This window comes from Schistocerca serialis, chromosome 5, assembly GCF_023864345.2.
Source record: "Schistocerca serialis cubense isolate TAMUIC-IGC-003099 chromosome 5, iqSchSeri2.2, whole genome shotgun sequence".
Lineage (NCBI taxonomy): Eukaryota > Metazoa > Arthropoda > Insecta > Orthoptera > Acrididae > Schistocerca > Schistocerca serialis.
In genome coordinates, this window is record NC_064642.1 from 346,756,177 (window position 1) to 346,779,203 (window position 23,027).

General features: G+C 41.6%; 1 protein-coding gene across 4 annotated transcripts in view; it reads left to right on the forward strand.

Moving 5' to 3' along the window:
- Positions 1 to 23,027, forward strand: part of LOC126480950 (WD repeat-containing protein 47) — a 702,106-nt gene that overhangs the window by 673,523 nt on the left and 5,556 nt on the right. For all 4 annotated transcript variants that reach the window (XM_050104374.1, XM_050104375.1, XM_050104377.1 and 1 more), the window contains 4 exons: positions 2,121 to 2,332; positions 15,206 to 15,375; positions 15,759 to 15,929; positions 21,552 to 21,688. In XM_050104374.1, the coding sequence (XP_049960331.1) occupies positions 2,121 to 2,332; positions 15,206 to 15,375; positions 15,759 to 15,929; positions 21,552 to 21,688 (690 nt within the window). The remainder of the gene's footprint in view (positions 1 to 2,120; positions 2,333 to 15,205; positions 15,376 to 15,758; positions 15,930 to 21,551; positions 21,689 to 23,027) is intronic.

The window sequence follows — 23,027 nt, forward strand, 5'->3', positions numbered from 1 at the left end:
GTCTCACTCTTAAAGCCAGTTGTAAAGTTTCCTTACAGATGCACGTACCGCTTGTGGCGAATATGATTTCGTGTATTCCGAATACGTTGGGGAATGGTATAGGTGTTTAGTAGCAATAAAGCGCGTCAGTGTCCCTTACCTATGCTTACTCGTATGAGAGATACTGTTGCTTTTCTTGCAGTACGCTACCATCCATCCATTTAAAATAGGTTTGGACGCACCAGAAGTGATAACCGGCATTGTTGTTTGTTTAATTTGATAAGCACCACTTCAGCGACATGTGGCGCCATAGCTTTTTAATTCAATCCGCTTTTCAGCCTAACGCGCCTCATTCCAAAACTCCCTCTCGCTGGTCTGCTGTCAGAACATCAAACCCTTTTGTCTTTAGTATTACACTTGTACTACTAGACCGCGCAAGACATACTACTTTTATACTCCGTCAAGGGAAGGAAGTGCCATTCCTCTGGTTACCGGGCCGCTGGAAATCCAGGGAGACAAGCAAGCTGTGATGCTGCAAAAATATGTGTGTTTGTAACAAAAGTAATGTGCTACATCGCGCTGCGCCTTCGCCAGTACCTCGTCGTTGTTGAGTATAATCGTGAGTCAGTGGAAGGAATCAGTGGGTGGAGAACAAAATAAGTTACAGCAAGTTCAGTTCTGCTTTGGCGAACAGCCGTATGATGTGTGATGGTTGGGAAACCGTTGTCATTTAATTATTCGCCAAAACCTGCGTGACACCTTTTGCTGTGTGCGCAGTGGCGTTGTCATAGTGCGGAAGCCCATCTCCTGCTTGTCACAGTGTGGGTCGTTTCTTTGTCACTGCTTCACGTAATTGTATTAGCACTTCAGGGTAGTAATATTGGTTAAATGTGAAACTCTGGAGAACGAATTGGTGGTGGAAGATACCCTTGATGTCGAGATGTGTGTGGGCGTGTGTGTGTGTGTGTGTGTGTTTGTGGGGGGGGGGGGGGGGGAGTAATTATTGATTTGGCCTCCGGCAACTAACGACTATTCAGCCAGCTAAATGGAGGAGTCTTCAAATGACTGTATTGTTGGTTGGTTTCTGTGTCTTATCCATAACACCATTTGAAGTCTGTGGTATCTTTTGCGTCAAAATCCGGATCAGTTTTTGACTTTTCTTTCAATTTCCGACACGCGCGCAAGTGATTGACCCTCAGGTCGTATGAAAGCACACACGGAACAAGTTTGCTGAAACACGTTTCATCTTCAGTCTAAATTTCAGGATATTCCAGTAATTTCTACAAATTCATCGATTGTTCTACAGTGCTCACATGCGATCGCAAGAAGTATTTTTTCAATGTTTCCGTGCGTTCTGGAATTCGTCGGACGTCGCGGTCGTGATTCGTCACCAGTTGACATTTGACCACTTTTAAAACCAGAAAACCACACGTAAACCTCTTAAGTCGTCCGAAGCACTACGACAGTTTGTGCTCCTGATTTCCGTAACAGGAAACGCAGCCTGTTGTTATCACCTTGGTATTTAGGGGTCTAATTTCTGCCAACCGAACACGTGAAATTAGATTAGATTAGTAATTGTTCCATAGATCATGAATACGACACTTCGTAATGATGTGGAACGTGTCAGGTTAATAAAAGGTATCTTTACAAGATATTACATTACACAAAGTATTACATGACACTCAATATTTTCAAATTTTTTTTTTATTTTTTTTTTGGGGGGGGGGGGGTGTGTTTGGGAAATTACCCACTTACTATATCCATAAATTCATCTAATGAGTAGCGCTCACAAAGAGAGTCACAGTGACCTCAGTAATGTTACTACACCAATGGCGCTAGGGGAATTAATACAAAATGATGTCTAGTGAAGGCGCCAGTTCTACCAATTGCCGAAGAATTATTCTTGTCACTTTTGCGACTATTCCCTGCCCCCGGCCCCTAACCACGGCTCGTAACTTCAGAAACTTAGGAAAGACATTTGTCGAATCCCTGCCACGTGGAATCGCTGCTGTATTGCTTTCCAAAGGTGGACGAGCACTCTGTTAGGCAGTTACAGTTTCATTAAAATTACTCGAGAGCTGCGGCGCACTGTGCGACGCTAGGGGGCAGCGTGTGACGGTGTGTTTCCCTGCGTGTTACAGCAGCCGGCGACGGCGGTGGGCGACGGCGACCTGAACGGCAGCGTGGGCAGTGGCGGCGGCCCGGGCCGGCCGCGCTTCGTCGCCGTCACCACGCTGGAGGACGTGCAGGCCGTGCGCTGCGCCGAGTTCCACCCGCAGGGACGCCTTTACGCCGTCGGCTCCAACTCCAAGACGCTCCGCATCTGCTCCTATCCCAAGCTCTCGGACCTCAGGTGCGTTCGCCTAATTCTGATCCCTCACCTCATTCTTAACTTCTGGATTCCTTACACGAAAAGCAGACACGTTTCGCGCCTTATCATAATCGTGCAAATTACATCTTTCAAACTATTATTATTGTCTTTTACTTTTCCTCCTCCTCCCCTCTTGTCCATCAGCCATTTGACATCTACTGCTTTTTTTAAATCTCATTTTGTTCGTTTTTGTTCGTTGAATCTGATCGGGGCGGATGTCGTAAGACAGCCTTTTAAGTTCGTTGTTGATCTATTAACTCAGTTTTTTTATTACAGAGGGCAGCTAACCCTCTGACCGAACACGCTGAGCTACCGTGCCGGCTACTGCTAGGTGAAAACCTTCTTTTCAGTACAGTGTCCAACCAGAATCGTCCATACAGGTGAAAAGTATTTAAGCCGACGAACTCTGGGAGGTTGTAGGGGACATCAAAACAAATGTTTATCCCTAATGTCATTTTTTCCTATGAGGAGTGTCTGATTCGTCCCCATGTTAAGTGCAATTGCACGAGTGTTGATTGAAGGATCCCGCTCCACATGCTGCGAGACAGCTTCCTCAAATTACAGCGTTCTTACCGTGCGACGGCGTCCCTGTCCAGGTAATCTGCTAAATGACCCGGTCTCACGCAGACGTTGGTACACAGCAGCAAAGGTCGTATGATGCGGGATACGGCGATTAGGATATTGTTGTCGTTAAACCCCTGTGCAGCTCGTCCGTTGTGGTGCGCTATGTAGTACGCACTAACCATATCAGTGTATTCACTCCAGGTGTATCGCTCCATTAGTAAACAGAGACAGTGCACTACTACACTGGTGGACAGTAGTTGCCTACAACTGAAGAGCCTAATACGCCCTCTAACAATAAATAATCCTCATGGGAAAAAATGACACTAGGGAAAAACATTTGTTTTGATGTCCCTACAACCTCCCAGTTTGTCGGTTTAAATACTTTTCACCCTGTATAGCTTCACATATTCTAGCCATTCACATAGTTTCCGTTACATCGCCGTCTGTATGTCTGTCTTTCCTTACCTCTTTAGCAAATAACCTCCTTGGCGGCATGACCTGCTCACCTTCCTTCAGTTTTCGTATATGTATCCTCACATACTAGCCATTAAAATTGCTAAACCACGAAGATGACGTGCTACAGACGCGAAAATTAACCGACAGGAAGAAGATGCTGTGATATGCAAATGATTAGCTTTACAGAGCATGCACACAAGGTTGGCGTCGGTGGCGACACCTACAACGTGCTGACACGAGGAAAGTTACCAACCGATTTCTCATACACAAACACCAGTTGACGGGCGTTGCCTGGTGAAAAGTTGTTGATGCCTCGTGTAAGGAGGAGAAATGCGTACCATCACGTTTCCGACTTTGATAAAGGTCGAATTGTAGCCTATCGCGATTGCGGTTTATCGTATCGCGACATTGCTGCTCGCGTTGGTCGAGATCCAATGACTGTTAGCAGAATATGGAATTGGTGGGTTCAGGAGGGTAATACGGAACGCCGTGATGGATCCCAACGGCCTCGTATCACTAGCAGTCGAGATGAAAGGCATCTTATCCGCATGGCTGTAACGTATCGTGCAACCACGTCTCGATCCCTGAGTCAACAGATGGGGACGTTTGCAAGGCAACAACCATCTGCACGAACAGTTCGACGACGTTCGCAGCTGCATGGACTACCAGGTCGGAGACCATGGCTGCGGATACCGTTGATGCTGCATCACAGACAGGAGCGCCTGCGATGGTGTACGAACCTGGGTGCACGAATAACAAAACGTCATATTTTAGGATGAATCCAGGTTCTGTTTACAGCATCATGATGGTCGCATCCATGTTTGGCGACATCGCGGTGAACGCACATTGGAGGCATGTGTTCGTCATTGCCATGCTGGCGTATCACCAGGCGTGATGGTATGGGTGCAATTGGTTACACGTCTCGGTCACCTCTTGTTCACAATGGACGTTACGTTTCAGATGTGTTACGACCCGTGGCTCTACCCTTCATTCGATCCCTGCGAAACCCTACATTTCAGTAGGATAATGCACGACCGCATGTTGCAGGTCCTGTATGAGCCTTTCTGGATACAGAAAATGTTCGACTGCTGCCCTGGCCAACACATTCTCCAGGTCTCTCACCAATTGAAAACGTCTGGTCAATGGTGGCGGAGCAACTGGCTTGTCACAGTACGCCAGTCACTACTCTTGATGAACTGTGGTATCGTGTTGAAGCTGCATGGGCAGCTGTGCCTGTACACGCCATCCAAGCTCTGTTTCACTCAATTCCCAGGCGTATCAAGGCCGTTATTACGTCCAGAGGTGGTTGTTCTGGGTACTGATTTCTCAGGATCTATGCACTCAAATTGCGTGAAAATGTAATCACATGTCAGTTGTAGTGTAATATATGTGTCCAATGAATACCCGTTTATCATCTCCATTTCATCGTGGTGTGGCAATTTTAATGGCCAGTAGTGCACATTCATACTCCAATGGTGCGTGGCGGTGGATACATTGGTTATAGTGGTACAACATGGCTCATTGGCGTGGTGCAAATCTTTCAATTCGACGCCACTTCGGCGACTTGCGTGTCCCTGACTTATCCCAGTTATCCAACCGGTGGAAATGGGACCTTCAGTTTAACGAGGAGTCCGAACCACGTGTCGCTTCTGGCGACTCCCCACCTCGTTGAGAGGCGAGGCTATCTTAAAACGCGAACTGAAAAATGCTTGGTCTGACCAGGATTCGATCCCGATCCATCTCGGTTTCCAGTCAGGCTGGACCACCTGGCGCGATTCCTTGTATCACTAGCAGTAATTACCTTTCCTGTTCCACTCGCAAATAGAGCGACGGAAAAACCACTGTCTCTATGCCTCTGTACGAGCCCCGATTACTGTCATGTTATCGTGTCGTCGTGGTCCTTACGCAAAAATTTGCGGCAGTAGAATCGTTCTGCAGACTGTTTCAAATGCCGGTTCAGCATCTCCGTAGTACAAACCGATCGTTAGAACTTACAAGTAACAAATAGAGCAGCCCGTCTCTGAATTGCTTCGACGTCTTCTTATAATCCGACCTGGTAAGGACCCCAAACAGCCGAGCAACTCTCAAGAATGGGTCCACTAGTGTCCTATATGCTGCCTCCTTTATGGAGGAACCATACTTTCCTAAAATTCTCCCAATGAACCGAAGTCGAACATTCGACTTTCCTACTACAATCTTTACATCCTCGTTCCATTTCATATCGCTTTGCAGCGTTACGTCTAAATATTGGCTATGTCAAGCAGCACACTGCTAATGATGTATTCCAACATTACGGTATCGTTTTTACCACCCATCTGCATTAACTTACATTTTACTGTATGTATAGCAAGCTGCCATTCGTCACACCAACTAGAAAGTCCAAGTCATCCTGCACTCACTGAACGACGACAGCTCTTCTACACCATGGCATCGTAAGCAAACAGTCGCAGACCGCCCACCCTCACCCTGACAGTCAGGTCGTTTATGTAGACACATAATAAGAGCTTTGCTGTCACACTTCCGTGGTGCACTCCTGACGATACCCTTGTTTCTGACGAACAGTCGCCGTCGAGGATAGTGCTACTGCGTTGTAGTACGTAAGAAGTCTTCAAGCCAACTACACATCTGGGAACTTACTCTGTATGCTCAGCCTTCTTGACAGTCATAGAGGGTCATCGTGGCAAGGGCTTTACGGAAATCAAGGAATATGGAATCTGCCTGTTGTACGTCATCTATGGTTCGCAGGATCTCGTGCGAGGAAAGAACAAGCTGAGTTTCGCACAGGACAATGCTTCCTGAATCCGTGCTGGTTTATAGACAGAAGCTTTTCCGTCTCAAAGCAGTATATTATGTTCGAACTGAGAATATGTTCAAGAATCCTGCACCAAACCGAATTTGTGGATATAGGTGTGTAATTTCGCGGGTCATTTCTTTTATCGTTCTTACATAAATAATGAAAGATATTTACCGTACCGCTAAATTGTATAGTAGCACGGCACGTGGGAGACCCACAATCAGTACTGACTACAATGTAGTGCAGTGTTTGCATAAAATCTGAAAAGGAGCTGGCGTTATAATAAAGACTTCATGCTCTTCGAGTCTAGCAGCCCCATCCAAGAGAGATGGAGAACTGGATTCGAATTCCTGGAGAGCATGATTCAGACTCTTGTCCGGCCATCTAGATTTGCTTTTTCTGTAGTTTCCATACTTCGATCTAGACAAAAACCGGGAAGTTTCCTTCGCAGGAAACACAACCCATTTCCTTCTCCACCTGTGTCGTATTCGTGCATGTGCTCTGCCCGTAATGAACTCGCTCTCGACGGGATGTTAGAACTTAATCTTCTGTCCTTCCCTGCTAGCTATTACAAGAGGAGTTATATATATATATATATATCATAATTGCGACATTTATTTTTACTTGGTAATAATCAGTCATGCTTTCTATTGTTTGGTCCAAAAACTGTTTAGCTCTAACACATTAGTATTATGAAATTACTGTGAATACATTGGCAAATAATGTCTAGGGGCTACCCACTACTAAAATAACTACATCAGAATCTACTAACACTTCTTCCAGAATAAAATAACTTTGCTAGTCCTTTTTCGCCGCGCGGTTTGAGGCTCCCTGTCACGGACTGCGCGGGCCCTCCCGTCGGAGGTTCGAGTCCTTCCTCGGGCGTGGGCGTGGATGTGTGTGTGTGTGTGTGTGTGTGTGTGTGTGTGTGTTGTTCTTAGCGTAGGGTAGTTTAAGTAGTGTGTAAGACTAGGGACCGATGACCTCAGCAGTTTGGTTCCTTAGCAATTCACACACATGTGAATATTTTAGTCCTTTCTCGTAAGCTTTTTGGGGAAGTCGACACGTGAATGACCTGGACACTCTCTGACCTTTTTATTTATTTATTTATTTTTGTTCAGAATGAGAACAACTCTCGTGTAGCATTTATTATTGTGAAATAGGTCGTCTATCTCTGTCTCTCAACCCGAATTAAGTAAGACACAATAAACCTCAGCACTGGCAACCCACAGAAAACGGATTGTTGTGAAGGACAATGCATGCAGTACCCAAAAACCAGATCAATGTGTAATTTACAATGTTCATCATTTCATGGCTTTTTCGATTTATGTAATATGCACGTGGGCTTTTCTGTTCCGATGCTCCTTTGATGCGGAACAAGTTGATAAAATAAGCATTAGCCGCGGGTGAAGATTTTAGAGTAAAAGCCTGAAAAGCCTAAGAAGTTGTTTTTGCAGACATCCACACGCCTCTTCCTCGTATCAGCAGTCATCTACTGTCTAGTACACAATGCCAATAGTCCCGAAACTACCCATAGACGTAGTCGGTTATGTATTAACCCAGTTATGTCAGTTAGTGTCTTAACATCACTAGTCACGTTTGAAACATTGAAATTATGGGTGTTGGAGAAAACAATTCCTTTATTCCCACATATATGTAGCAATAACTTAACACTACACACATGAATGAATTGTATAGACATGAACAGCACGGAATAACTAACAAAAGCTAAGTCACAGAATAACTATATCACTGCACGTAAATTAACACTTCACGGAATGGTCGAATGTAGAAGTCACGAAATATTTTCCGTGCCATTTGATGTGTTTCTACATAGATTCTCCCAACTTCAAAACACAACTTCTAAAGACCTACCTACACTTTCATAATAATATCCAGTGTCGCATATTAGTAATGATGAATACGTATCCGTGAAGAGAAGATAAAAATGAACGCGCACATGGCTGTAAACCACTTAGCAGCAGTTAATCGAGGATCGGGCGAAATATTACGTTAAGGCTGTAGTGGTTAACGTGTTTCATGCAAATCTGAGGAACTCCAGAACATAAGCTTGTAATTTGTTACGCGTGCCACCTCGAGTAACGCAGTCGGTGGTGCCTCCACAGCTTTGATGCCTATTGTTGACTCCGCTTGTATAACAGGTGGAGTCGCCCTCGCAGACGTCCGTCGTCTTGACTTAGTTCACTTTCTCGCGTTGCTACTAATGAGCGGGACTGCTTTCTCCAACCAGTTTCTTGTGGCCGGAAAAAAAAATTCTTGACACGGACCGATATCACGTTCTGGGGAGCAATGTCTGCCAGGACCATCCTCGTTTTATCTTCTTATTCTGCGTCTCCATTCGAAACGTCGGAGATTTTCTGGAATTTCTTAAGTTTCACGGTTCAGCCGGACGCGCTACTAAGCATTTTTCTACTCGTCCATCAAAGACGTATCACGTCAGAACCTACCCTTTTCTTTGAATCTTTGCATACTGTTGTGGCAGCTGACGACTTCGTTCTTTCTCAGACGATTTTATGCATTCTGTTAAATCATTGTTGATCTACAATCCCAACCACAATGGTATATGTTGAGACGTACGAGTGATGATCACAAAGTTTCGATTATCACCTCGAACAAATCGTGCTGCGACCATGAAAACTGGTGATAATTTCAGTCCACCTCGACCAACTCATTCTTCAGGGTGACACTTTTTCCCCAATGATTGAAGACTTCGTGGCGACGTTGGTTGTAGAAGTCTGCATTTCAGCTATTAAGGAAAAGTTCAACCTCGAAAATCACTTCGTAAATCACCTCATTGTCAAATGCCTACCCTCAACTGTCTCTTCATATCAGGAAAGAGAAATAAGTTACTTGGTGCTCTGTCAGAAGAATTTGGGGGCTGGGGTGAAGTTCGGTAGCCCAAAGAAGCAACAAGTACGACTGCTTCCTGTGAAAAATGGAGGAGGATATTAGTGTTTAACGTCCCGTCGACAACGAGGTCATTAGAGACGGAGCGCAAGCTCGGGTGAGGGAAGGATGGGGAAGGAAATCGGCCGTGCCCTTTCAAAGGAACCATCCCGGCATTTGCCTGAAGCGATTTTAGGGAAATCACGGAAAACCTAAATCAGGATGGCCGGAGACGGAATTGAACTGTCGTCCTCCCGAATGCGAGTCCAGTGTGCTAACCACTGCGCCACCTCGCTCGGTGTGAAGAATGAGTTGGGGCATTGTCGTGAAGCAAAAACACACCATTGGACAGCTTCCAGCGATACTTGCTCTTGACAGAGTCCCATAACCGCGTCAGGAAATTTCGATTGGATGCTTCTGTGACAGTTTGTTCCTGACGAGTATAATCTGTTAACACACAAACGTGAGAGTCTTTGGGGGGGGGGGGGGGCACTCAGCATCATCTTGTCCGTTCATAGTTGAGTCTTCATTTTAGGCAGTGGTGAAGCCATACAGTCCCAGTGATTAGTTTGCACCTTTGTCTCAGGATCGTTGCATTGTACTCAAATAAGGTGATTAGGTGGCTTAAGAAATCGTGTGTATTGGTCTGACTCATGCTGCCATATTTTCTGTGCTGCCTCAGATGGGCTGGCTTTTTGAATGATGTGAGCAGTCACGGAACCCAGCGGTGGCAACCACTGTTATGTTCAAAATATCTTGCAATATGCCACGTGTATTAAGTCCCCAACATAACTATAGAATTTGAGCTTCGTTCCTTAATCGTGATCGGTGTATGTCAGCAAACTTTGCGTCTATTGTCTTTTGATTACGACTATCAGCCGCATCAGAGATCTACAGTATAACCCAAGATAAGCCTAGCTTTGTTCATATTACAGGGACCTTCATGCTCAAATGTTTTTCTTATTTCTAGTAGTGAATATGAACTTAATTCAGTTATTATACAACTCAGTGAGCAGAAAATAAATGACACCTAACTCCATGTTTCATGTCACATTGTGAATTCTTTTTCCTAACTGTTCAGGAAGTTGGAATTGTACGTAACCCCAATGGCTCAGAAATATCTTTGTCAGCCATTGCTAAATGGTTTGTTAATTAGTACCGGACACATTTTCACAGACCAGCTACAGTGAAACTGTCTTAAAGTTGTGGCTGGCAGCAACTGAAAAAATGACATCATAGTCATAGACTACCACCTACCGGTAGCCCAATATGTATCGAGCAGAACTAGGGAGCAAAGTGACACTGTATGGGGAAAGAAGATAGCACCAATTGTTTATATTAAATCTTGTGGTTTCAAAAATTCCAGAACAGTATTTTGTAAAAAGACAATGTTCTATTTTGTAGAAACATGATCTCACCGTAAGATTTTTATGCATTCCAGCACCTAAAATTTTATAAATTAAGCATTGCCTAGGCCACCACTTCTCTTGTGAATCCCAGTCCTTCACAGAGTATTGTCTGGCATTTCTTTCTTTGCCATTCAGACTTTTCTTTCACAACACAGGAAACACCTGCACCACGTAGCCCCAGTGTCATACTGATGATAAGCAACTAAAACCTTATAACTCCATTGTCTGTCAAAATCTTATGACTCGAGTAACTCCATTATCAAAGAGTGAGATGAAAGTGCATGGATTTCTCTAATCTGTCGATAAATAGGCTTCTACTATATAGTTACACATGTAGCAATACTATCTGTACTGGTATCACTTTATATATTTTTTAAGAAACCATTTTTGCTTCTCTCGTACAATTTCACGAAATGCAGTTATGAGGTTTTCATTGCCTACCATCAATAAGATGATGCGATGTTGCCATACACTTTTACCAGCTCAGCATGTATTGTTGTAACATTATTCCCTTCAAATACAGAAAACGGATTAAAACATGATACTCAACTTTATTAGTGGGCTGTACCATTTTGTTTTGGATCTCCAAGCAGCTTGCTATGATACTGTGGCATAGGGATTTCATTGTGTTCCAGGACTGTAAACATGTACATGCAAACACACACAAAATCAGTTATGTAACTTTATCTTTTTGAGGTGGTAAATAAAACTCTGGCCACTCCTTGTACATTGTTGTAAGTTGTCTTTTGTGTGTTGCAGCTAGATTAGAGCACAGAAGTTAGCTATTAATTGCTGTAAGACGGCAGTGACAGAATTTGCCTGCTTGCTGGGGAAGAATTTTATCCACTTACATGTACACTTTGTCCTTTGCAGTAACAAATAATTTGAGATACAGTGTGTTGCCCTGTTTAAAGATCTGTGTACACATCTCTGATACATCAGCAAACTGAAACACACATTATCAGTTTATTTATTTTTAAATGACATTAAATTTGCTTTGAAATTCATTTTGACATATACTACTTAGCAGCTCAGAACAAATGCAATGCCGCCTACACAAGGCTCTTACATAGATAATTCGTCATTTCTGATACCTGCACCCATTTTTCTGGTGTAACTGTTGTGCAACTATTCCATACACCTTTAGCCACCATCTATTCAGTATTATATTGTCCAGTTTCTCAATGTTTTCTTCAATGATTGCAGTTTCTAGGTGTCTTTCACATGAATCACTTCCAAGAAAAGTGCAGCCATATTTTAATTTTGGTACCGTTACTCAGGCAGAGGGAACAAAGATGCAGTATCCATATAAATGTTCATTGATGCTGGATGAAATTCTGTTGATGGCAAACTGTGCAAATTTATTTATTTATTTTTTACATACTGAATTCAATTTCTCCATTTTGGGGTAACGTATGACGACGATGACAACCTACATAAACAAAATGATTTCCACCGAACCTGCTGACACTTGACCTGCATTATTGTTAACCTGTATGAACACCACAAATACAAGTTTCAATTATTAGCTATATAGGTCTCAGAACTTCTCACTCTGTCCTCGTGCACAATACTCTGTAATCCTGTTGCTCGTTACTGAACGTCGAAAATGGAAGCAGTGTGCCAATTAATGGCCTAGGGTGAGTGACATCAGTGAGGGTACACAGGTTCAAATGGTGGAAGGATAGTGCAAATTATTGAGTGCGTCTTTTTCAGAGCAACCGCATCTGCATTTGTCTTTATCAGTGTAGGGATATCCTGGAAAACAAATTAGGATGGTAGGAGAAGGGTTTCAACTCTAGTTTGCTTGACTGGAAATCTTATGAACTGTACGATCTTGCTCAGAGGAAACCCAAGAGTGCAGTGTTCTATAATAAGTGAATGATCCTCACTTCCACTCCCATGTCTTTTGGGAGTTATGATATTCTTTATTGAAAACAGAAATAAATTATTTACTCTACAAATGATACCAGGTGGACTTTTTGCCACATTTGAAACCCTTGTCAAACATCTCATTCCTTTCCGTGTAACACACATGAAATGTGCAGTGACTTGCTATGAAGCAAAATAGATTTTGTGCTTTGTAAATCATTTTTAGTTTCAGTGAATCAAATACTACACTGAAGAGCCAAAGAAACTGGTACACCTGCTTAATATCGTGTAGGGCCCCCTGCGAGCATGCAGAAGTGCCGTAACATGACATGGCATGGACTCGACTAATGTCTGAAGTAGTGCTGCAGAGAACTGACACCATGAATACTCTAGGTCTGTCCATAAATCTGTTAGAAGTATGAGGGGATGGAGATTTCTCCTGAACAGCATGTTACAAAGCATCCCAAATATGCTCAATAATGTTCGTGTCTGGGGAGTTTGGTGGTCAGTGGAAGTGTTTAAATTCAGAAGAGTTTTCCCGGAACCACTCTGTAGCAATTCTGGATGTGTGGGGTGCCACTTTGCCCTGCTGGAATTGCCCAAGTCCGTCGGAATGCATGATGGACATGAATGGATGCAAGTGATCAGACGGGATGCTTACGTATGTGTCATCTGTCAGAGTTGTATCTAGAGGTATCAGGGGTCCCATATCACTCAAACTGCACATGCCGCACACTATTACAGAGCCTCCACCAGCTTAAACAGTTCCCTGCAGACATGCAGGGTCCATGGATTCAGTTGGTTGTTTCGATACCCATACACATCCATCCGTTTGATACAATTTGAAATGAGACTTGTCCTACCAGGCAACATGTTTCCAGTCATCAACACTCCCAACAGTCCGATGTCGGTGGGACAAGCCCAGGCGAGGCGTAAAGCTTTGTGTCGTGTGGTCATCAAGGGTACACGAGTAGCCCTTCGGCTCCAAAGGCTCATATTGATGATGTTTCATTGAATCTTTTGCATGCTGACACTTGCTGATGGTCCAGCATTGAAATCTGCAGCAGTTTGGGGATGGGTTGCACTTCTGTCATGTTGAATGACTCTCTTCAGTCGTCGTTGGTTCTGTTCTTGCAGGATCTTTTTCCGGCCACAGCTTCACCGGATTCCTGATATTCACGGTACACTCGTGAAATGGTCGTATGAGAAAATCCTCACTTCATCTCTACCTTGGAGATGCTGTGTCCCATAGTTTGTGTGCCAACTATAACACCACATTCAAACTCACTCAAATCTTTATGACCTGCCATGGTAGCAGGAGTAACTGATCTGACAACTGTGTCAGACACTTGTTGTCTTACATAGACTGCAGCGCCATGTGCTGCCTGTTTACACATCTCTGTATTTGAATATGCATGCGTATACCAGTTTCTTTGGTGCTTCAGTTTAGATTGGTATTTCATATGGAAAGCTTTAAACGTCTCAGTGGATTTCTACACCACTTTGATGTTGGAAAAAGAGACATGAGAGTTGCTGTACAATCACCAATGGTTGACCGTTTTCACTTACCGAAAGCACTGCCAAGTCGCATAATACACTAGAGAAAATGTGGGAATGATGAGTCTTTTTGTTCCACAAGAGAATATGCCATATTATTTGCTGTTCTAGTTACTATGAGATAAAATTGTATGCAAAGGGGAAAGATTGCTCCTTTCATCACTGGTACCTAAATGAAATGGCAGTGATGGAGAACCATCTGTTAATTGTGCTTGATGCTGGCACAGGATGATCCCTAATAAAATTGTGAAATAAAAGAATTTATGTGCTCTTGAACCTCTCCAGGACTCCAGTTGTATTCTTGTGTTGCAGTTTATAGTCCCTGTTAAAGAGAGATGCAGTTTTTTCCAGTGTAATTATCTATAAATTGCTCAATATATCACTAAGCTGACAGGCTGGGATAATTTTGTTTTTCTGGTAATGTTGCTGTAATTATTCTCTTGTTTGTAGAGGGCACCAAATATGCATAGTACAATAAATAAAGTCAGGAGTATATGATGCTGAGAAATGAAATCACCTGTCCAAATGTGGTAATGAGGGGGGGGGGGGGGGGGGAGGGAAGAGAAGAGGTGTTTGGAATAGAACTGCATTGTGAAGTAAGTGGGTACAAATTGATTGTGGTGGTGTTGGAATGAGTGCAATGTCTTTTCTTGGACTGAAAAATCCATTTTGTAGTTTCAGATCTATTTCTTTGAATGTAGACAGTATTAAGTGCTGTTCTCCATAAATTTCTTTATCAATTGGGTACACCTGTCTGAAGGCAAAAATTATAGCAGTAGCATAGCAAATTCTTAAATAGAAATGAGAGGAGGGGAGAGGAAGAGAGACTGTATACAGACCCATGTGAAGTGTAAAGTAATCAGTCAGGAGTGATAAGCAGTGTTTTCATGTTATGTCCTGTCAGAAACTACTGAATCAAGTGGTGCAGTGGTCAGCATACTAGCCTTGTATTCGGGAGGACGACAGTTCAAATCCACCTCTGCCCATCATGATTTACGTGATTTCCCAAAATCATTTGAGGCAAATACTGGGATGGTTCCTTTGAGAAGAGTATGGCCAGTTTCCTTCCTCATACTTTTGTAATCCAAGCTTGTGCTTCATCTCTGACGACTTCACTGTTGATGGGATGTTAAACTCTAAATCTTTTTCACCTTTGTTTCAACATCTCTTCACAAAAGAAAAGCTAATTTTAAGTGACTGTATACTTTCAGAAATATTATGTGTATTTGCTAGTCCAATAGCGTAGTTTAAAATAAATAATTTTCTTGCTGATGTAGGTCATTTTCTGTGTTACAGGGAAGATCATGCAACATACCAGCCAACAGTATTGTTTAAGCGTACAAAGCACCACAAAGGTTCAATATACTGTTTGGCGTGGACTCCAATTGGTGATTTAATGGCTACAGGAAGCAATGACAAAACATTGAAGTTAATGCGATTCAATGCAGATACTTCCAATTTAGAGGGTGAGTTATTGAATTAATACTCAGGATGAATTACAGTGTTCACTAGTGAAATGTAAGGATAATTTATTTGTATAGAGTTTGATGTTGTGAGGAAAATCTGATGTCATTTGCAGATACAAGTATACTGTTGATCATAAAGCTCCATAACTAATCTTTACTAAAGGTTACATTAAACCTTTGACACAATAGGTATTGTCAACATAATCCAGAAAATCTATTTCTGGTTTATCAAAGAGAAGTAACCATTTTTGTTATGTAATTATGTTTGTTGATTTTGTGCTTATCCCCTGCTTTGTATATTTTCTGTGTAAATGCAAGATATACACGTTGAACAAAACTAGTTGGAATAGGCAAGTTGTAAAATAAAATTTTTTATCTTACAGGTCAAGAAATAGAGCTTACAATGCATGATGGAACTGTCCGGGACTTGTGCTTCCTTGAGGATACAACAAACAAGTCCAGCCTTCTTATTAGTGGTGGTGCTGGTGATTGCAAAATATATGTGACAGACTGTGCTACAGGAACATCATTCCTGGCACTCAGTGGTCATTCAGGTATGTCACTGATCTAAGTGTAAATTAATAATTGATCATTATTGTTAAGTGTAACACTTCTGTTTCATAAATACCATGGAAAGCTTAGCAGTGGATCTATTATGACTTCTGAAAAATCTGTTATACAATAATTGAAGTCGTTTAATTTCAAAATAAGCTCACATAACTCCTACAACAAAGCTATTTGAAGTAAGGGATGACTATTATACTAAGTCACAATGTGCCAAACTCATCAAATCTGAGGACCTTTATGTCATTATGTGACATGTGCACATTTGTGACAAGTATTCTGCTTTCTCTGGATCAGTGAATTGTTTCAGCAGACTGGTTTAAAGTTTGTACCTACATTAATGAATATTGTGGCCTATGTAGAGTATCTGTAACTCTTATGACCAATTAAATTAGAGCTAGTTGTGTTGGAGAATGAGTAGGTGTATTTAATCTGGATTGTACATCCTGCTAGACTGACTGGTCTAGTAGGATGAGATGCAATAGTGTGGAATGTTGGCATGTCAGTATAGTGATATGCCAGCACTTCAGCACCCAGTGTGCCAACCAGTTCTAGTTTCTGTGAATGATCATCTCCTGAGAGCAAACCCAAAAAGTAACCCTAAGGACGAATTTTTTATGACAATGTAAAGTATGTATGAAATACCAAATTTAAAAAAGAGTGCCAGACCCTTAATTGAAATCGTGAAAAGTTACATGAATTGTATAGGTGAGGGAAATAATGAAACACAAATAGTTGATGCTCTGAGCAAACATACAACAAAATCTGTAATCCATGGATATGGAACATGCAATTTGCATTTGAAGAAGTAGGTGAAAAAATAAATTAACTCGCCAGACATATCACGGGACAATCCAGTTTCACTCTGTTATGTAGTAGGCACCATTTATGTTGTTTGTGACACATTAAGTCCTTCTAATAGTCATCCCAGTGCAGTCACAATTTGCACATTACCTGAAATACAAGTTTAGTTTAAAGTGCTGACTTCTCACACTCAATTACCAAAATACAAATGAAGAGCACAGGTCCCACTTTCATAAGCGGTGTTTGAGAGGCTTCAGATGATTGGGTAGTACATTCAAATTCATATAGTCCCGTACCTGTTACTTCATCCCAGAGATTTATGTAGTTTCCTTTATAGTTGTCTGTTTTGTTAACAGACCAAGAACAATACAGCTGCCAAGTCTGTTTCTTTGTGAATTTCTGTCAGTTTGTTTCCTCTGATTTGAATTGGTCAGATGTTTTAATAGCATAGCTTGAGGAAAAAATGGTTTTGAATATGAAATTTTTGTACATTAATATGCAGGTGACATAGAAGTATCAGGAAATGAGGTTTTGTATAAAATGAACAAAAATGCAGGATTGGTTTTCTGTGACATGAATAACACTGTGAAGCACCCAAAAATTACTGTGATAGGTTGCTAACAATTGCACGTGACACTATTAAGATTTTTGTGTACTTGATGATGATGATGATGATGATGATGATGATGATGATGTTGTGGTCTTCACTCCAGAGACTGGTTTGATGCAGCTCTCCATGCTACTCTGTACTGTGCAAGCTTCTTCATCTCCTAGTACCTACTGCAACCTACATCCTTCTGAATCTGTTTAGTGTATTCATCTCTTGGTCTCCCTCTACGATTTTTACCCTCCATGCTGCCCTCCAATACTATATTGGTGATCCCTTGATGCCTCAGAATATGCCCTACCAACCTATCCCTTCTTCTAGTCAAGTTGTACCACAAATTTCTCTTCTCTCCAATTTGTGTACTTATGGTACAGAAAAAAATACAGTTAATAATGATGATCATTTACTTATTCACTAGCTTAAATTTTGATGCTGGTTTCCAAGCTCATGCATCATAGCTCGGCTTGCTGGCTTATTGGTTGTTGGCGATTTGAAAGCATTTAATTTCACACCATAATGAAAACGTCATTCACTAATGATCACAAACACACGCAAGAAAAGATCCTATCCTAGCACAACTTCCTAGTCACTCATAGTTAACTATGATGAATCAATGAATCAGAGTTTAAAACAACAGCACTATTATTTACTGTATACTTACTTTAACCGTATCCCCCCCTTCCCATTCCTCAAATCTATCTCTCTCTCTCTCTCTCTCTCTCTCTCTCTGTCTCTCTCTCTCTCTCTCTCTCTCTCTCTCTCTCACACACACACACACACACACACACACACACACACACACACACTTTTTCTTTGTCTTCCATATTGATTTGAGTATTTTGAAAGCCAGTAGTTGATTTTCATGTCTTTAGGTACTAATTACCCTGTGTGATGTGCACAGTTTCCAGTCTATGCTGCCAATTTACAGTGTGCACATGTGTGATGCCCTTCAGCCACCACCAGAGTTGGGCAAAATTTATTTGAATGATAGATAGAATTGTTGTTCATTGCCCATGATTAACAAATATTATTTGAAATGTTTTACACTTACGTAAATAAAAACATCTGTGAATAAAAATATAGGGTTTTCATGATTGAAGTTCCAGTTTCAAAATGCTGTAGAAAGCGATCAACTGCTCAGAATGACATCAAATTTGAGCAGCATATTATTGATGCAGCGGGAAACATGGAACGAAAAAAAAAAAGAAGTTAATGAAAATTTTACCAGTAGATGGCACTGTATGTGCCTTAACGTAAGGGGCGTTGGCTATAAATGATAAATGAATTGCAGTATGATAACTATGCTTTGAATTGCACATTACACCATCCATACTGTTCAAAGTGCTTGGCAGCACAGGTTCGGCAGTCAGCAGTTGTGGCACCGTTAGTTACGTAAGCCCATCCACCATGGCAAGGCCGTACCACATCAGATAGAAAAAAATTGGCACTTAATTGTCTTGTGTCCAAAAACAGCATATAAATCAAAATGACATGGGCTTCTAACTGTCGTGAGATTGGTGCAAGTAGTGTTCAGTATGCTGTCCACCATTTTCTGCCACAACTTGATGTTGAGAAACAGTACATCCCACAAGAGATCGGAGTGCCTGAGGGGTAACGTTCAGAATGCATTGCACAGTGTGCACCTCTGATTCAGCTACATTCATAACTGAAGCATTGAACACAAAATCTTTCAGATAACTCCACAGCCAGAAGTCATATGGATTAAGATAAGCGATTTGGACGGCTAGGCTGTAGGGAAATGATGGCTGATAAATCTAACATTTCCGAAATGCCTCTGCAGCAGCCGCTTCAGTGGCTGTGTAATGTGCGGAGGAGTGCCATCTTGCCTAAAAATAATCCTACCCACACATTCATACCATTGAGGGGTTGGAGTGACGTTGCTGTGCAAAAGACTGTCATAGCATTTACCAGTGATGCTACAGGTAACATGACCCACAGGACTCATCTCCTCGAAAAAATACAGCCCTACAATGAATGATGCTGTCAACCAGCAGGACATAGTCACTTTTGCAGAATGAAGTGATACCAGTTGATGAGTGTGCAGATTTTCCATTGCCCATATAGTGTTACAAGGTAATGGAGGTCAGAGCATGCTTGTATCCAGCACAGTGGGAGACTACTGTGTCTGTGTTTGTATTAACAAAGAACAAATGAGCCAAAGTAAATGAACAAGAAATGGATGAAATGCGACTGAGGTACAAATGAGGTGGAATCCAGTGTCACTGGTCCATTTTATAACCTGTGTTGTGTGGCTGTACAGCTAAAAATATAGTTCATGTTGCCAACACTGTAAGGAAGCTGCACCGAACTACCCCTATTAAATCTTTGACAGGGATGAGACATTTTGTTGCTCTAGGGTTGCGCTTTCCATGTGGCACCAATGGGAGGACAAGTACATAAAAATTTCCTTCTGTGAGCACTTGGACCACAAGCAAAATTTGAATGGGCACAGCTTTTCCTAATGGCCAACACCCTATTGGGATTTTCAATAAAAGTGATTTATCATAATCACATAATTATTCTGACAGTTGCATACTTACGCAACACGTTGGCAGTTTCAGAATTGTGCACGTAATTAATTTATTAGGCTACACCTGCAATTAAGTTTATAGACTTGCTAGATGTACATGTGATTGAGCTGTGATAACAACCATATGATTTTGTCGGTTGTTGGAATGTGCGACCATAATTTAGTTGTATTGATTTATAACGTGCTCTTCCTTTGTATGAGCTGGATGTAATGGTTGACTTGGTCTCCCCAACAACATTATGAATCACTCCGGAAAAGTCCATGCTCTCTGTCTACACTAATGAGCCAAAATATAGTGACCACCTGCTTAATAGCTTGTTTGTCAGTCTTTGGAATGAATACATTGCTGATTCTGTGTATCAAGGATCCGACAGTTTGCTGGTAGGTTTGCAGAGGTACGTGGCATTAGATGCCTGTGCACAGGTAATGTAATTCGCCTACACAGATGGGTTCCATAGAATTTACATTAGGCAAATTTGGTCACTGAGACACCAATCCCACCAGTCTGTGTCTGTGGTATGCTGCACATTTGGAGATGCCGTTCACATCAATGACGGTGTTTGTGGAGATTACCAGTGACCTAGTGTAGCAAAAAATGTGATACACCTAAGAGCCAAACACATTTCCATTGTTTGACAGTCAAATCCGGATGGTCCCGTGCTCACTGCAATCATAATTGATGTCGTTGGTTCAACAGTGAACACTTAGGGATGGCCTGCTGTAGAGCTCCATGTTCAACAATGTATAATGAACAGTGTGTTGTGAAACATTTGTGCATGCATAAGCGTTGTGCTGTTTCAACAAGGATGCCACAGAGCACCATCTATCCTACTTTATCCTACTTCACAGAGCAAACAAGCCTCCAAACTCCAAGTTTTGTGAAGAGCTGTGGATGTCCAACTATTTAGCACCTAGTGGTAGTTTCACTATCCCCCTACTTCTTTCAATAGATGCTGAAAACAGTGGCATGTAACAATTAACCAGCTTCACTGTGTTCGAGATAGTACTTCACAGGCTCTGCATAATAATGATCTGCCCTTTGTCAAATTCGTTTATCTCAATGGATTTCTCCATTTTTGCAACCTATATCTTTGCTAGGGTGATCCGGCGTCCATATCTGCTCTGCTTACATACTTTTGTTACCATGTCACATCCCCACAAGACCATCAGGCGGCGTCCAATATTGCAGTGGACAGTGGTCATAATGTTTTGGCTTATCATTGTATAACTCAATAGCGGCAGTTAAAATCCCCATCTGGTTGTCACAATATAGGTTTTGTGTGATTTCCTTAAATGGCTTAAGATGAATGCTGGGACACTTCCTGTGAAAGGGTGTAGCCAATTTCTGTTTCTGTTCTTCCTCAGTCTAAGCATCTGATAAGTCTCTAATGATTTCATCAGCAATGGGACTTTGAACCCTAGTCTTCCTCCTGTCTGTTATCATTTTTATTAATGGTATATTTCTACCGGCATCAGTGTGTAAAATATTTTGTAATGTGCATGTCACTATTACCATAGAGTCTCACATCTAGTGAATTTAGCATATTTAACTGTGAAAATAAGCTGAGGCAAAATAAATATTCTGTAGTGAATTGCTTGATGATCATGGCGTTAAACCAATAATAACAACAGTGCCCTCTATTTTTTCAGGTCATGTTTTGACACTGTACAATTGGGGAGGTGCAATGTTTGTTAGTGGCTCACAAGACAAGACTGTAAGATTCTGGGATCTGCGGACCCGTGGGTGTGTGAATATGGTGACACCAGCTACAGCACCAGGAAACAGAGTAAGTCACAATAATATTAATTCTAACTTTGTCAAACAATTGAAAGTTCAGGATGGAATAATGACAATATTATGGAAAGGATGGTGCTACTCACCATATAGAGGAGACCTTGGGTCACAGAGAGGCACAACGAAAAGACTGTCAAACAAGTAAGCTTTCTGACAAAAAGGCCTTCCAATTTAGATCTTGATATGTTGTTTGTTGTCTAGTTTGGAAGGAGGCCTTTTTGGCTGAAAGTTTACTTGTTTGACAGTACTTGTGTTGTTTCTATGTGTGACTCAACAATTCTATTGTGATATTGTTTCATTTACAAGCACAAAAATTTGTTCTTAATAAATTGTAAAAAACTACAAATGAAAAGGGTAATTTCTGACATCAGTATGATTTGGTGTGCAGATCAGCCATAGGTTATTTGAATTCTAAAAAGTTGGCAAAGTTCAGGTAAGAATGCTATGCAATGTGTTTAATGGCTGGTGGTTCTATTCAGCAGAGTGTGACTATAATGGACAAAGGATAAAACCTAGGCTGCTTTGTGTGTAAGTTAGTATCTTCCTTAATAACGACTAGTTAGGCTCAGCCGTGTATCCGTTTTCGAGTGATAACTACAGTTCCTCCTACATAACTTGGATGAAAAGTACCAAGATGAAATAATAAACTGTTTTGCTCAAGATTAAAGCTGCCTATGAGTAAGAAGAAATGATACTATCCTCTTAAAGATATTTTGGATGGTGTAGGACCAATTTCTGAGGGTTACCCTGAAGTAGTTATCTAAAGTCGTACTGCTGTGGACAGTTGGTGTCGAGTGCATTTTTCTGGATTGGAGTTCATCACACAACTCCTTCTTGTGTGCCCACAGGTGTTTGACACTTTCCTTGTCTCTGTTGGAGGCGGTTATATATGAACAATGCCTGGACTTGAAATTGTACTTCCTGTCGAAACTGTTATGATGTTGAAAATAGTTAACAATGATGGTATGTGAAAAACTCAAGTGTATGAGTAGTTTTCACTCTTCAAAATGGCAATTTGTCAATTAATGATAAACCTTGTTCCAGAAGTCCAGCAACTGCCGAAACAGATGAAAATTTCAGGAGACTTCAAATTTGTGAGCTTGTGCTTGAATACTTGCAGCAGATAATTGAAAATATAGCAGAGTTAATTGAATTGTATTAAAGCTCAGTGCAGCAAATATTAATGAAACATTTAGTAATAAGAGGGGTTTCTGCCAAATTTGTGTTTCACATTCCGACCAACCAGCAAAAAGGGCATGGAGTGGGAGCATGTTGTGCTTTGAAAGATTTTTTTAAAAACTGAACCCACTACTTTTTCCAAGATCATTAGT